We start from the raw sequence: 15,942 nt of genomic DNA, 5'->3' as shown, positions 1-15,942 counted from the left end.
TCTATGGATCTGTATTGCTATAGGAACAGATTATGTGAGAGTGAATATTCGTAGTCTCTGAGTTCATAGTTACAAATGAAAATCTCTACTCACAGAGTCAAAAATTACTTGGTTGCATATCCAAAATTTGCTTCCAAGTTATTTTTTGACTCCGTGAGTGGAAATTTTCAATTGTAAGAACAGATTGATGAAAAAAAGTGGATAGTAAACAATTCGTTGTACTATCTTTTACTTTAGTATATCAAAAGATATGTTGTATCATATTAAGGTTCAAAATCATTTGATCTGTAAGTGGGGTAGGGGTGGGGGGTTGATGTAGATACAGGTCATGAACGTGAACTACATTGAGTATGAACCAGTAGTAAAATAAATGTTACAGTGTATCGTAAACGCACTGTGTTCACATGTCAGTGCACAATGTTATGAGACGTCAAATAAATGTTACAGTACATGTATCGTAAACGCACTGTGTTCACATGTCAGTGCACAATGTTATGAGACGTCAAATAAATGTTACAGTGTATCGTAAACGCACTGTGTTCACATATCAGTGCACAATGTTATGAGACGTCAAATAAATGTTACAGTACGTGTATCGTAAACGCACTGTGTTCACATGTCAGTGCACAATGTTATGAGACGTCAAATTAATGTTACAGTGTATCGTAAACGCACTGTGTTCGCATGTCAGTGCACAATGTTATGAGACGTAAAATAAATGTTACAGTGTATCGTAAACGCACTGTGTTCACATGTCAGTGCACAATGTTATGAGACGTCAAATAAATGTTACAGTACGTGTATCGTAAACGCACTGTGTTCACATGTCAGTGCACAATGTTATGAGACGTCAAATAAATGTTACAGTACGTGTATCGTAAACGCACTGTGTTCACATGTCAGTGCACAATATGTTCATCGTGTATTGCTCACATCGATGAGATGTGTAGTCAAACAAATATCTATGATGATAAAGTCACAGGTCGATATCTCAATTTATGAGAGATTTTAAGACTACTAAAACATTACGGGAAATATGTCTGTTCAAATATAGGCTGAAGCAATAAGTGAGCGCCAGTTTTGTCGACGGCAACAAGTTCATGAAATCATGGCGGTCAAAGTTAGACGAAGCCATACAAGTTGAAGTGCTCTAACACTGTAACAGTTGGCGAAAATTCCTGGACGGGAAAATACTGCAATCGGATCCAAAATAAATGTAATTTCTCAAGTTACATCGTATAGGGAGAAATTATTGTTTTGGTGTATTGTGAGGGCGCTGTGATTGCATATCATGTGTGTTTGATTGACAGTAAAGTTTGGGTATGTTCAGTCTACACGTTACCTTGGTCATTGACACCTGTAATTTTTTATGCAATATTTGTATTTTGTTTTCTGTAAAACTGTATTTGCCTAGTGGATGTTTACACTAAATTGTAGCCATTTTGTATACTGTTAGATTTATCTTGATGTTTGATGTATCATTAATTTAAGTGAAAGATTTTCTGGAGCAGGTAATCAAATGCTTTTCCAGAGCTTTTTCCTTTCCATACGTGAAAAGGTTTTTAACCTCTGGTTTTTAGGGCGAGGTTCCTGCAGGAGATATTATTTTTGTTGTCAACTCTTTTCTACAGCACTGTAACATTTATGTTTGTAACATTTATTCTATGTTTGTGAATAAAGTTCAATGACCTGGCAGCGTAGCCACACACTGTATATATGTTTGTTTTGGTAAATGTATTTAAGGCCCGGAGATGGTCCAAAACTTGTTATTTGGTCTGGTTTATTGCATTTAGATTTGAATTTCTGGTGAATTGAACCAAACCCTCTTGTTTCATGTATTTTACTTCGCATTTGAAATGAAAGTGACAATGACAATGAGAATGCACACAGTGCCGATAGAAAACACGTTATCTCAAAATTGTACATATGAAAGAATACAACCTTACCTGTTGCTAAATTGCTAACCGTCAAATGTGCTTCTTATACCTTTACCATGATGTTTGCTTGTGATAATATTATTTTGTGCCAACCTCTATGGCCGTCACACGAAATCATTGTGGCAACTTAGCAAAAATACATGTTAATGTAAAACAGTGTGTATTGTGTGAGCGTATGCGCAGAAGTGTTTTTTTTTTATACCTATCATCCTTCCTTAACACCATTAACTCATAGTTAATTCAAAATTGTATACAAAGCAAAGAATAGCACCAATTTTAGTTTTAAATATATAGTTTTAAAAATAGCGAAAATATTGCGTTGTCGCACAACTTCATGTTCAGGGCAATGACAGATATATGTTTTGAAGATTTAAAGTTGTAAACAAAACAAAATTTTCATACCTAATTTCCATCATAACAAGTCATTGAGAATGACATAGTCCCCGCTATGATTGGGTTTTAAGGAATTATCACTACTCTGATCACGCAACAACACTTGTGAACCTAAATCAAACAGACTTAGATATGTTGTGTCTGCTTGTTGGACATGGAACATGCCTAATACAATAAAGGATGGGTCGGGTATGGGGGATCGTATCACGAAGAAAATCGATATGCACATGTATATATATGGCCGCCTAGCAGCCACTGTCCTAATACCAACTTTGAATGAGATCTGTTCAAGCATGTCTGAGTTATGGCTTTGGACATGGAAAATTCGCAAACAAAATGGCTGCTAGGTGGCAATATTGGATCGTATCATGACAACAAATGGATATGCACATGTATGTCATAGAACACTGTCCTAATACCAACTTTGAAAGAGATCTGTTCAAGCATGTCTGAGTTATGGCTTTGGACATGGAAAATTCACAAACAAAATGGGTGCTAGGCGGCCATATTGGATCGTATCATGACAACAATGAATATACACATGTATGTCATAAAACACTGTCCTAATACCAACTTTGAATGAGATCTGTTCAAGCATGTCTGAGTTATGGCTTTAGACAGGGAAAATGTGCAAACAAAATGGCTGCCAGGCGGCCATATTGGATCGTATCATGAAACAAATTGACGTGCATATGTATGCCATTGTATGTTGCTCCTGTACCAAGTTTGAAAAAAATCGGTCCAGGCATCTCCAAGAAACGGCTGCGGACAGACGGACGGACACACGGACGGACGCACGGACAGACGCACGCACGGACAGACGGAACCCAATCCATAAGTCCCCGTCCCGGACTTCATTCGGCGTGGACTAATAATCTAGCCATCCTATCTTGGAAGTGTACAAGACAAGTATAGCAACATCCTAATCAAACTTTAAGTGGATGTGTCTACAAGGTTTTGTACTTCTTTATTTTTTAAAATCAATTTGGAACTAAATCATACCAATGTAACAGGTTTAACTGTCTCGGTTGTCTTATTGTAATTAAAGACCAGCTACATTCAATTTATAATTATAGGTGATGAAACAGCTGTCTTACAACATACTAGTATTACATATTCCAGTCATTAACCAAACTAGCCACCAGTGGAAATAGTAAAGTAAACATTATAGCTAATTAACAATGTACTGTTCTCACTGTGTCAGCTATTAATGAGAATAAATCTACACATTCTCAACAAATTTAAGCTCAATCTACTGGGTAATTTCAAAGTTGAAGATTTTTGAGGAAAAGCAATGATAATTGATATAGAATAACACTTCTAGAAACATCTCAAAAGTTTCAGACTCATTCATTTGGAGTTTAAAATCACACACCAATAGTAAGATCATTTTGTTTTGAACAATTTACCAACTAGACACCAGAGGTAATATAACCATCAAATATCATGGCAATCACTCCGGCGGTTTTTGAGGTTAAGTTGTTTACACACACACACACACACACACACACACACACACACACACACACACACACATCCATATACACAGACAGACAGACAGACAGACACCTATTAGCAATGCCTATAGCACTACTGAACCTTCAACTTATGCTGAAAATGTTTATCCACATTTTGATCCTTGCTAGGAATAGGTGTTCATCTTATCTGTGTCATAAGATCACATTAACACCATCTTATCTTTGTCATAAGATCACATTAATACCAAATTTGTGTATCAAGTTACCATCCTATGACATTCACAAACAATGTGTACATGATTCATGACCTGTGAGTTTCTCGGAGCACAGAAAAAATGCTGAAAACAAGACCCAGAAGCTAGTGCTCTGTACAGCAGTTTGAATTTCCCACATTTGCATAGATTAGCCGTAATCCTCTTTATATAGGGCAGTTCTGTGTTTAAAGGTGAATCAAAATGCTCACATTCACTATCGCTAATTTGCTAGACTACATGTTTGTGAAATGCATTCTGGTTTTAAAACTTTTCAAAAGCGTCTGCAAACACCTTAAAATGACCTTTTTTCAGTCACTTCCCTTCGGATTTACTTCAAGAGTTTTCGGGTATTTCCGGTCCCACCTAGACCACGAGATTTTATGACGTCATAAGGAGACATGGTTAGCACGTAGCCTATGACGAGCGTAGTCAACAGGTGAATAAAACTCAACAGCATTGTGAAAAAATACATTTTCTGGTGGTTGTAATAGACATCAGTAAACAAAAACTACACTCTACATGTCTTATTAACCAACATTTACCGATATTTACTCACACTTTCTCACTAATTGGCAGTGTCTGTGGGTATAAATGCTAAAATATGATCTCCCCATATTATGGCAAAATAAATCAAAACGGCTAGACTAGATATACATAAACACTTGTAATGTCGCGTGTTTCACATTCATTGACTTTTATTTATCTGATTTTTTATTATTTGCCGACAAGAAGCATTACGATACCGTTGTGATGTTTGACGGCATCCCCGGGCCAAGGACGGCATATTTTAGCCCAATCGTACTCGCGTCGCCTTTTGAACAGTGCATTTAACAACAAAGTAAACATATTTCATCTCGAATAAATATACTAGCTATTAGAATACCAATGGGGAACTTCAAGAAGGCGTATCGGGACATGTGCCACAATATATTTGTTGGTCCCATAATACACTAATTGATTCGATTTGCTCCAAGCATATGGAAGTACACTCCGAGTCATTGCATCATGTAAATGGAACTGTGACCGACCTAATTTTGTTGTCCATATATAAAATGAGACTGACCTGTAAATTTTTCACAGTTTTCGTTGTGGTCTTGTATTGTCACATGTTTGGCTTGTGAACACAAGTTTACATCTATTATTGTCTAGGGCGTAATATTCTAGTCCGAGTCTGAAACCCATATAAAACCTAAGAAACTCGCATTCGGATCGGACAGAACAGAAGTAGGTCTCATCGACTTGTTGGGGACTCGAATTATTGCTTGTTTTTATCACGGTATACAGATGATTATTATATATCGGTAGAGGGGTAGTGTTGTCAAGTTTTGTGCAGTCACCGCGGCCGCGGCAGTAAGCTTACACTAGGATAGTTCCGCCAATCAAAGCTGAAGCAGTGTATGTACAATGTACGTATGGAATCGGGAGAGCACAGCGCACATTCGTGTCGGGTTAAATTTATCCACGTGTTGATGTAATCCATATTTATCAATCAGATATATTGTAAAATTCTTCATGTCGTACATAAATAACATCTCTAACTTCAAAACAAACCCTGAGAAACTGGACCGGACGTGGCTAGCCAAGTATCTAGTTGCAGGCTTTCTTTCATAACCATGTGCTGGGGTCACGACCTTGATTGCCGACGTCAATATTGTCCAATCATATTTAATATCATGAACACATCGCGATATTTGATTTGTTGGTTTCCTAAACTGTATACTTCGAATACCATGATTCGTTACAGAATTCTTCTAATGAATATTAAATAGGCTTGTTGCATTAAATTATAAGTGATACTGCAACAAGGGAAACCATACAAGTTTTCTTCCAGACGAGTTGCTAAAGTCATGTAAATGACAACACTAAACTCACGAAATTCCCTCAATTCTTTACAATTTTATTGCTGATAATATGGCAATCTAATAGCTAGTATATTTATTCAAGATAAATATGTTTACTTTGTTGCTAAATGCGCCGTTCAAAAGGCGACATCAGTGAGTATAGTTGAGTATAGTGGGCTATAATATGCTGTCGTCTCCATGCCTGTCGAAGATATTGTTACAGTAATGCTTCTCCTCGCCAAATAATAAAAAAAAATCAGATAAATAAATTGAAACACGCGAGCGACATTACAAGTGTTTATGTATATCTACACTGTAGTCAAGCTGTTTTGATTTATTTTGCCATAATATGGGGAGATAATATTTTAGCATTTATACCCACAGACACTGCCAATTAGTCAGAAAGTGTGAGTAAATATCGGTAAATGTTGGTTAATAAGACATGTAGAGTGTAGTTTTTGTTTACTGATGTCTGTTACAACCACTAGCAATGTATTTTTTCACAATGCTGTTGAGTTTTGTTCACCTAGTGACTACGCTCGTCATAGTCTTAGTGCTAACGTGTACCCCTTATGACGTCATAAAATCCCGTGGTCTAGGTGGGACCGGAAATACCCGAAAACTCTCGAAGTAAATCCGAAGAGAAGTGACTGAAAAAAGGTCATTTTAAGGTGTTTGCAGATGATTTTGAAAAGTTTTAAAACCAGAATGCATTTCACAAACATGTCGTCTAGCAAATTAGCGATAGTGAATCTGAGCATTTTGAATCACCTTTAAGTGATATATTTTCAAGTTATTGTTTCCCAACAATGAATTAAGTTTACACCATAAACCTTTATATTTTCTGAAAGGTTTTTCTCTCCTCTTAAATGCTATTGTATTTCCTATTGTCTTTGACTGAAAGTGAGAGTTTGTTTAAGGTATGAATAGAGGTGTCTTGATTATCTCAAGGCGCCTATATAAATGCCTCGGAAGAGACCACCTGTCACCCGATTTTCCATTTCTTTGGTGTTTTAGAATGTTCACTTCACACATAACAAAAGGGTGTCTCACTTTTTTTCTGCCATTTGTCGTTCTTTTACAACATGCCCCGAAAGTTGACAAATTATAATGGGAAGCTTATTGACAGATTTATCTCACTTAATCATCAATTTCACACATAATAGAGCAAACTTACAAATTCCCAGACACACTTTACAAGAACAATACCTAAGAAAGCACCAGCGAAAATTTCAGATGATTGCGAGGAAGTACTGTTGACTTTGAGACTTTAGAACTTAGTCTGGTGGCTTGAAAATGTCAATGGTAAAAATGCCGATTTTCGAAATACAGCGCAAAATTTGACTTGCAAAAGATTTCCTGGCGTGTCATGCAATGAAAATATCACCAAGCAGTGGATAAAATGAGTCTTCAGTTATTCTAATTGTTGTTTTGATTAATACAAGTGTATTAACGTCATTACGTTAAATTTTGTTCAGTTTCGTTCGTCAAACAAGTGAAATTTCGTAACTACATGTAGTAGCATGGCCACTTTCTAAACCACAATGGAATCACCATGTTACTATTTCGTTCAAAATATAGTCTGAAGCTTCAAATGTGCGATGAAAGGGGTAACCTACATGATTTTACACATTGCCACATAAATTTAGTCAAATAATTAGTGTCTGCTTACGTTAGTACATATGCACTCCATGCAATCCAAAAGAGGAAATTTTGCCTTGTTACAGAAGTCATGCTGAATTTGGCTGTTGAACCCAAAATGCTTCTATGCTCCTCAGTTTGATCGCTACATAAATAATCTTTCCACACAGCTAGCTTGCTACAAATTACATGTAAAGCGTTTTCTTTTAGTTAGTTAGGTAGTTAGTTAGTTGTGGTGTCTTTTGCGTTTCATTGTCTGACACATTGCTCATGTAGACATCTGAAAATTAACTTTCAATATGTATTGGCACATCACTGCATATCAACACAGACAAGTATCAAGATACATAGCTCGGGTGATACTCGTATCGTACCCATTCAGTACATGTATAAGAGGAGTACATGCATGTGAATATTGACTGTTTTCTGGAAATAGGACAAGTCTAGTCAATCATAAAACAGCCTTAACCGACATTTCTGTAAGAACACGGAATGAAAATAATAGGAAAATCAAAGACATTTTAAACTAACTCAAAATCGGAGATGCGATTATGGAAGTATTCCGGAAGTACAAATTAAAGCAAGCTCAGCTCGCTGTGCATTGGTGATATTGCCATGAATGTTACGTGCATACGCTACTTGTGAAGTTTATTTTGAACCGAGATTTCCTGATTCAGTCAAAACACTGCCCAATACGTAAACCACGATAAAAAAATTGTCATCTAACGATTTCGGTGTGTTCAAATGTCTGTAATGATTGATCGACTGACCGACCGAAAGCCTGATGTGTGTACGTAATGATTTTGACAGCGAGTATGCACTGACGGTCTGTACCATGCCGAAAGGTTCTGAAACTAGACAGTTACTAATTCACATGATTTTGGAGTATGTGATTGAAATGTGTCAGCTTGCATTTGACCGTGACCAAAGTATCAACAGTTTTCAAAGTACAAGAATCAGATATGAGGACATGAGCAGTAAATCTTGAGACGGTACGAAACTTGGTCATCAGTGAATTTCAGAAACATATGGGCAAATGTCGTATTCTTTGAGATGTTTTACTCGTTTGTTCATATGCATTATATTATTGTTGACGTTATTAACATTGTGACGTCACTACTGGAAGAGAAAGAAAGTTGCGCCTGGGATACCCACATCTTTTTCTTTCTTTCGTGGTACCGTCATGGAGATATCTCCCCTTTTATTCCATATGGTTACAGTGCTAGTGATCCGTATGTGATCTGAGCATGCGCGAATTTGACACCGCATATATTTTGCATGATCCAATGTCAATTGTCTGAGTTGTATGCAAATATTGTGAGTTTATAGTGATAAAATAGGGCTTCTTTAGGTGTTTTGGTACCCATGCATTTGTTTACTTCTTTTTTTCATGACTTTTCGGGATTTGCAAAACTCAAACCCAGTCCAGTTTTCTCTGGTTGAAAGAAGAATATTTACTATGGCAAAAGAGCAAATAATCTCAAAAATGGTCAAAATAATGATTTTTTTGTGCATCTCCACCTAAAGCCTTTTAATAGTTCTGCTAAACACCTATTTCTCTCAGCCAAACAATACCCCTATTGAAACATGGGCCTTTAGTACTGATAATAGTGAATTCCCATCTAAATGTTGTCATCAGTTGCTCCACTCATCATATCATGCATGGTGTCATTCTTGTAAATCCTACTGGGGCATAATTCTATTGAGATACTCACCCTGCATTAGGAAAGCAAAGAATACAAGGTCTTCTACATCACCATGGCTAGCTATCAGGTCATAGGCAGTGGCCTTATTGTCATGTAGACATTCCTACACAGAAGAGACACAAATACAACAATGCTTAGTTGTCATTATATTGTGAATACAAGACTGCAATATGCTACTATATAGTATAATGTATTTAATCTGAGCTTTGATACACCAAAGTGTTTAAATCCCATGTCAGTTATCTTAACAGTGCTAGGGGAGCCACAACATTTACATGCTAGTATGACCATTCTTAACAGTTCTACGGAAGCCAAAATGTCTACATACAAGTCGGACCATTGTTAACAATGCTAGGGGAGCCAAAATGTTTACATACCAGGACCATTCTTAACAATGCTAGGGGAGCCAAAATGTTTACATACCAGTAGGACCATTCTTAACAATGCTAGGGGAGCAAACTGTTTACATACTAGTAGGACCATTCTTAACAATGCTAGGGGAGCCAAACTGTTTACATACTTAGTAGGATTATTCTTAACAGTGCTAGGGGAGCCAACATGTTTACATACTAGTAGGATTATTCTTAACAGTGCTAGGGAAGCCAAAATGTTTACATTCTAGTAGTATTATTCTTAACAGAGCTTGGGGAGCCAAAATGTTTACAATTTAGTAGGTTGATTCTTAACAGTGCTAGGGGAGCCAAACTGTTTAAATGCTAGTAGGATCATTCTTAACAGTGCTAGGGGAGCCAAACTGTTAACATACCAGTAGGATTATTCTTAACAGTGCTAGGGGAGCCAAACTGTTTACACACTTAGTAGGATTATTCTTAACAGTGCTAGGGGAGCCAACATGTTTACATACTAGTAGGATTATTCTTAACAGTGCTAGGGGAGCCAAAATGTTTACATTCTAGTAGTATTATTCTTAACAGAGCTTGGGGAGCCAAAATGTTTACAATTTAGTAGGTTGATTCTTAACAGTGCTAGGGGAGCCAAACTGTTTAAATGCTAGTAGGATCATTCTTAACAGTGCTAGGGGAGCCAAACTGTTTACATACCAGTAGGATTATTCTTAACAGTGCTAGGGGAGCCAAACTGTTTACATACCAGTAGGATTATTTTTAACAATGCTAGGGGAGCCAAACTGTTTAAATACTAGTAGGATCATTCTTAACAGTGCTAGGGGAGCCAAACTGTTTACATACCAGTAGGATTATTTTTAACAATGCTAGGGGAGCCAAGCTGTTTAAATACTAGTAGGATCATTCTTAACAGTGCTAGGGGAGCCAAACTGTTTACATACCAGTAGGATTATTTTTAACAATGCTAGGGGAGCCAAACTGTTTAAATACTAGTAGGATCATTCTTAACAGCTAGGGGAGCCAAAATGTTTACATGCTAGTAGGATCATTCTTTAGTTCAGGACCAACTTTTTCTTTACATCTGACATCTGACATTGGCCTTTAAAGGTGAATCAGGATTAAACTTTAAATACAAAAACAGCTCTCGGACAGAGCAAATTAAAGATAAATTCTGAGTAATCCTTATAACTTGACTGATACTAAACAGGAGAGAACCTGGTATTGAAGCACTTGCCTAAGTTTAAAATATTCAAATAACCTGCAACATTCTTAAACATATGAATGAAAAACAACAACAAATAGATTGTACATGTACAATGACAAGAATTGGTTGTAATGATATGGCCAGACATTCATGCATAAGACTAATTCTCAAGAAAACACCCCTGTACTCCATGCTATATAACAATTAAAACACCCCTGTACACCATACTATATAACAATTAAAACACCCCTGCACCCCATACTATATAACAATTAAAACACCCCTGTACCCCATACTATATAACAATTAAAACACCCCTGTACCCCATACTATATAACAATTAAAACACCCCTGTACACCATACATGTATATAACAATTAAAACACCCCTGTACCCCATACTATATAACAATTAAAACACCCCTGTACCCCATACTATATAACAATTAAAACACCCCTGTACCCCATACTATATAACAATTAAAACACCCCTGTACCCCATACTATATAACAATTAAAACACCCCTATACCCCATACTATATAACAATTAAAACACCCCTGTACTCCATACTATATAACAATTAAAACACCCCTGTACCCCATACTATATAACAACAAGCCATTGAGAATGACATAGTCCCCACTATGATTGGGTTTTAAGGAATTAGCACTACTCTGATCACGCAACAACACTTGTGAACCTAAATCAAACAGACTTAGATATGTTGTGTCTGCTTGTCGGACATGGAACATGTCTACAACAATAAAGGATTGGTCGGGTATGGGGGATCATATCAATATGAAAATGGATATGCAAATATATGTCATAGAACACTGTCTTAATACCAACTCTGAATGAGATCTGTTCAAGCATGTCTGAGTTATGGCTTTGGACATGGAAAATTCACAAACAAAATGGTTGCCAGGCAGCCATATTGGATCGTATCATGACGAAAATGGATATGCACATGTATGTCATAGAACACTGTCCTAATACCAACTTCGAATGAGATCTGTTCAAGCATGTCTGAGTTATGGCTTTGGACATGGAAAATTTGCAAACAAAATGGCTGCCAGGCAGCCATATTGGATCGTATCATGACGAAAATGGATATGCACATGTATGTCATAGAACACTGTCCTAATACCAACTTTGAATGAGATCTGTTCAAGCATGTCTAAGTTATGGCTTTGGACATGAAAATTCACAAACAAAATGGCTGCCAGGCGGCCATATTGGATCGTATCATGACAACAATGAATATGCACATATATGCCATAGAACACTGTCCTAATACCAACTCTGAATGAGATCTGTGTGAGCATGTCTGAGTTATGGCTTTAGACAGGGAAAATTCACAAACAAAATGGCTGCTAGGCGGCCATATTGGATCGTATCATAAAACAAATTGACGTGCATATGTATGCCATAGCATGTTGCCCCTGTACCAAGTTTGAAAAAAATCGGTACAGGCATCTCCAAGAAACGGCTGCGGACGGACGGACGGACGGACGCACGGACACACGGACAGACGGACAGACGGAACCCAATCCATAAGTCCCCGTTCCGGACTTCGTCCGCGGGGACTAATTAAAACACCCCTGTACACCATACTATATAACAATTAAAACACTCCTGTACACCATACTATATAACAATTAAATCATCCCTGTACCCCATACTATATAACAATTAAAACACCCCTGTACCCCATACTATATAACAATTAAAACACCCCTGTACACCATACTACATGTATATAACAATTAAAACACCCCTGTACCCCATACTATATAACAATTAAAACACCCCTGTACCCCATACTATATAACAATTAAAACACCCCTGTACACCATACTATATAAAAATTAAAACACCCCTGTACCCCATACTATATAACAATTAAAACACCCCTGTACCCCATACTATATAACAATTAAAACACCCCTGTACCCCATACTATATAACAATTAAAACACCCCTATACCCCATACTGTATAACAATTAAAACACCCCTGTACCCCATACTATATAACAATTAAAACACCCCTGTACCCCATACTATATAACAATTAAAACACCCCTGTACCCCATACTATATAACAATTAAAACACCCCTGTACACCATACTATATAACAATTAAAACACTCCTGTACACCATACTATATAACAATTAAATCATCCCTGTACCCCATACTATATAACAATTAAAACACCCCTGTACCCCATACTATATAACAATTAAATCATCCCTGTACCCCATACTGTATAACAATTAAAACACCCCTGTACCCCATACTATATAACAATTAAAACACCCCTGTACCCCATACTATATAACAATTAAAACACTCCTGTACACCATACTATATAACAATTAAATCATCCCTGTACCCCATACTATATAACAATTAAAACACCCCTGTACCCCATACTATATAACAATTAAAACATCCCTGTACCCCATACTATATAACAATTAAAACACCCCTGTACACCATACTATATAACAATTAAATCATCCCTGTACACCATACTATATAACAATTAACACATCCCTGTACCCCATACTATATAACAATTAAAACACCCCTGTACACCATACTATATAACAATTAAATCATCCCTGTACCCCATACTATATAACAATTAAATCATCCCTGTACCCCATACTGTATAACAATTAAAACACCCCTGTACCCCATACTGTATAACAATTAAAACACCCCTGTACCCCATACTGTATAACAATTAAAACACCCCTGTACAACATACTATATAACAATTAAAACACTCCTGTACCCTGTACCCCATACTGTATATGTATAACAGCTTTGTTCATCTTACCATCACCCTAGACTGGGCCAGGAATTTCTGAAATTCTTCCTGCAACATTAGAAATCCAGTTGAGTCCCCCTGGTCCCTGTACGTACCCAGCTGATTGAGATATAGCTCTATCAACCAAGTGATGATCATTGTCATTTGGGTTTTCTCCTACAAAATCAAATTATGCAAATAGATCAGAATTAGTTTTTAGAATTACAATTAATTTATTTATATAGCGAAATAGATGCAAATGTATATACTAAATCTATGTCATACTATAAATAGTATAATGAACATTTCCATTTGGATCTTCTATAGAATCAAACAAGTCTTCGTACAAGACACAGACCCCCCCCCCCCCCATATCAAATACTTTACTTCTATGTGGCTGAATGGTGACATGATTTCAAAAGAAATTGGTGGTAACAAATAAACACTAAAATATATCATTCTGTGATATGCAGGAAATTGCTGGATTTTGATAACTGACTCTAAAGGTGAATGTCTTAGTCAAAGCTCAGGTCTCAAAAGATATTGCACAACTAATAATATAGGGATAGACACTTTAATGGAGTGTCCGTATATTAAAGTTGTTGAGTTCTGCAGTAAATCATGATTGTTCATTACAAATATGGCCACCATTCAGTTAAAAGTCATAATGTTACACCTTGACTAAGGTGGAAAAAAGAAACAGGTAAAGGGTATGTTCAGGGATATCAAGAGGTGCTTTAGTATTGGAAGTGTCTAGAATGGGCCCAGAGAATGGGACCTTCTCCGCTCCGTACCACAGTGACAAGTTCATCGTAACTATAGATTGGGGCCTTTAAAAAATCACTACTAGTACACTATGTACATAATGTCCGGATGAGGCCAAGTTTTTTTTTTAAAATGTAACTTTAATCACACAATAAAACAATCTAAATAAGCATTCTCAAATAAGTATGCTGTTGTGAAAGACAGACCTTGGACGCGTATCGCTAATGAAAGTGATAATTACATTGTGACATACCAGTAAATGAGGTTGGACATGAATAGGTACGCATGCCGACAAATCTTGAAACTACGTCATCATCTCAAGAGCTCTTGAAACTTGCCATCATGTTTTCAGTTTGGCCTGATTGATTCTCAAATGCAATGAATACATTTTGGTTGTAAGGTTTGCTTCTAGCTCGATATTGAATCCTGTAGCTGTATATTATACACACGTGACACAGTATATGCACCCCCCCCCCCACAATGGCTGTCACTATGCGCTACAGTGAATTTTTGATTGTTTGTGCACTGCACAAGAAACGAAATAATCGGTTTTCATTTGGTGTTTTAAGGTAGAATGGAAGCATTTATGGAGTTCGGTGTGATTTATTTGTTGAAAAATGTTCAGCCACGAGAATATCTTGGGTGGTGGCACTAGCCATACATACTACATACAGGAAGAACGACGGTCGCAGTGACGTAACTGACGTTGAGCGACCAAGCGCAGACAGGTAGCACAACTGGTCGTACGACCATGTCGCAGATGTAATTTTTGAGTTTGTACGAGTCGCACATCCAAGTCGCAGATACCCATTTTAGGTACCATTAAATACCTCCTTAATGCATTCGCATAGTGTCCATTATGATGTATATAACTTTTCTATTGGAATATTGTAGAAAACAAGTCTATGGTAAGTCACAATTCATTTTCTGTTTTCCTCAACATTAATTATATTTAAGAGAAGACGTGTTTATAAATGTGCACTGCATTTGTGTTGTAAAATGTGAGCTAAAATCTAATATTAACAGTCACATATCATCCACATCATATATGCATCATGATCATACAATATAGCTTAAAAACACCAATTTGACGTCTTCTTTCAAACCATGTATACTAATATGAAGTCATTTGTGTTGTAAAATGTGAGCTAAAATCTAATATTAACAGTCACATATAATCCACATCATATATGCATCATACAATATAGCTTAAAAACATCAATTTGACGTCTTCTTTCAAACCATGTATACTAATATGAAGTCATTTGTGTTGTAAAATGTGAGCTAAAATCTAATATTAACAGTCACATATAATCCACATCATATATGCATCATACAATATAGCTTAAAAACACCAATTTGACGTCTTCTTTCAAACCATGTATACTAATATGAAGTCTCCATATTAACTGTACCATACTGGTATGGATTGAGATAAAAATCAAAGTCTATCATTTCTGTACATTGTGTATTACCAAGCTACTTATACTGACAGGATTTGTTACAAATAGTAAGAACAGTCATAATTATATCATTGTA

General features: G+C 36.6%; 1 protein-coding gene across 5 annotated transcripts in view; it reads right to left on the bottom strand.

The window, feature by feature from the left end:
* The window catches only part of LOC144433597 (vacuolar protein sorting-associated protein 18 homolog), a 320,975-nt gene that overhangs the window by 100,499 nt on the left and 204,534 nt on the right, over nucleotides 1-15,942 (bottom strand). For all 5 annotated transcript variants that reach the window (XM_078121923.1, XM_078121926.1, XM_078121925.1 and 2 more), the window contains 2 exons: nucleotides 13,669-13,815; nucleotides 9,260-9,353 (listed from right to left, as the gene is read on the bottom strand). In XM_078121923.1, the coding sequence (XP_077978049.1) occupies nucleotides 9,260-9,353; nucleotides 13,669-13,815 (241 nt within the window). The remainder of the gene's footprint in view (nucleotides 1-9,259; nucleotides 9,354-13,668; nucleotides 13,816-15,942) is intronic.

Source organism: Glandiceps talaboti, chromosome 4 (genome assembly GCF_964340395.1).
Source record: "Glandiceps talaboti chromosome 4, keGlaTala1.1, whole genome shotgun sequence".
In the NCBI taxonomy this organism is placed as follows: domain Eukaryota; kingdom Metazoa; phylum Hemichordata; class Enteropneusta; family Spengelidae; genus Glandiceps; species Glandiceps talaboti.
This window is presented reverse-complemented; position numbering and strand designations above follow the sequence as displayed.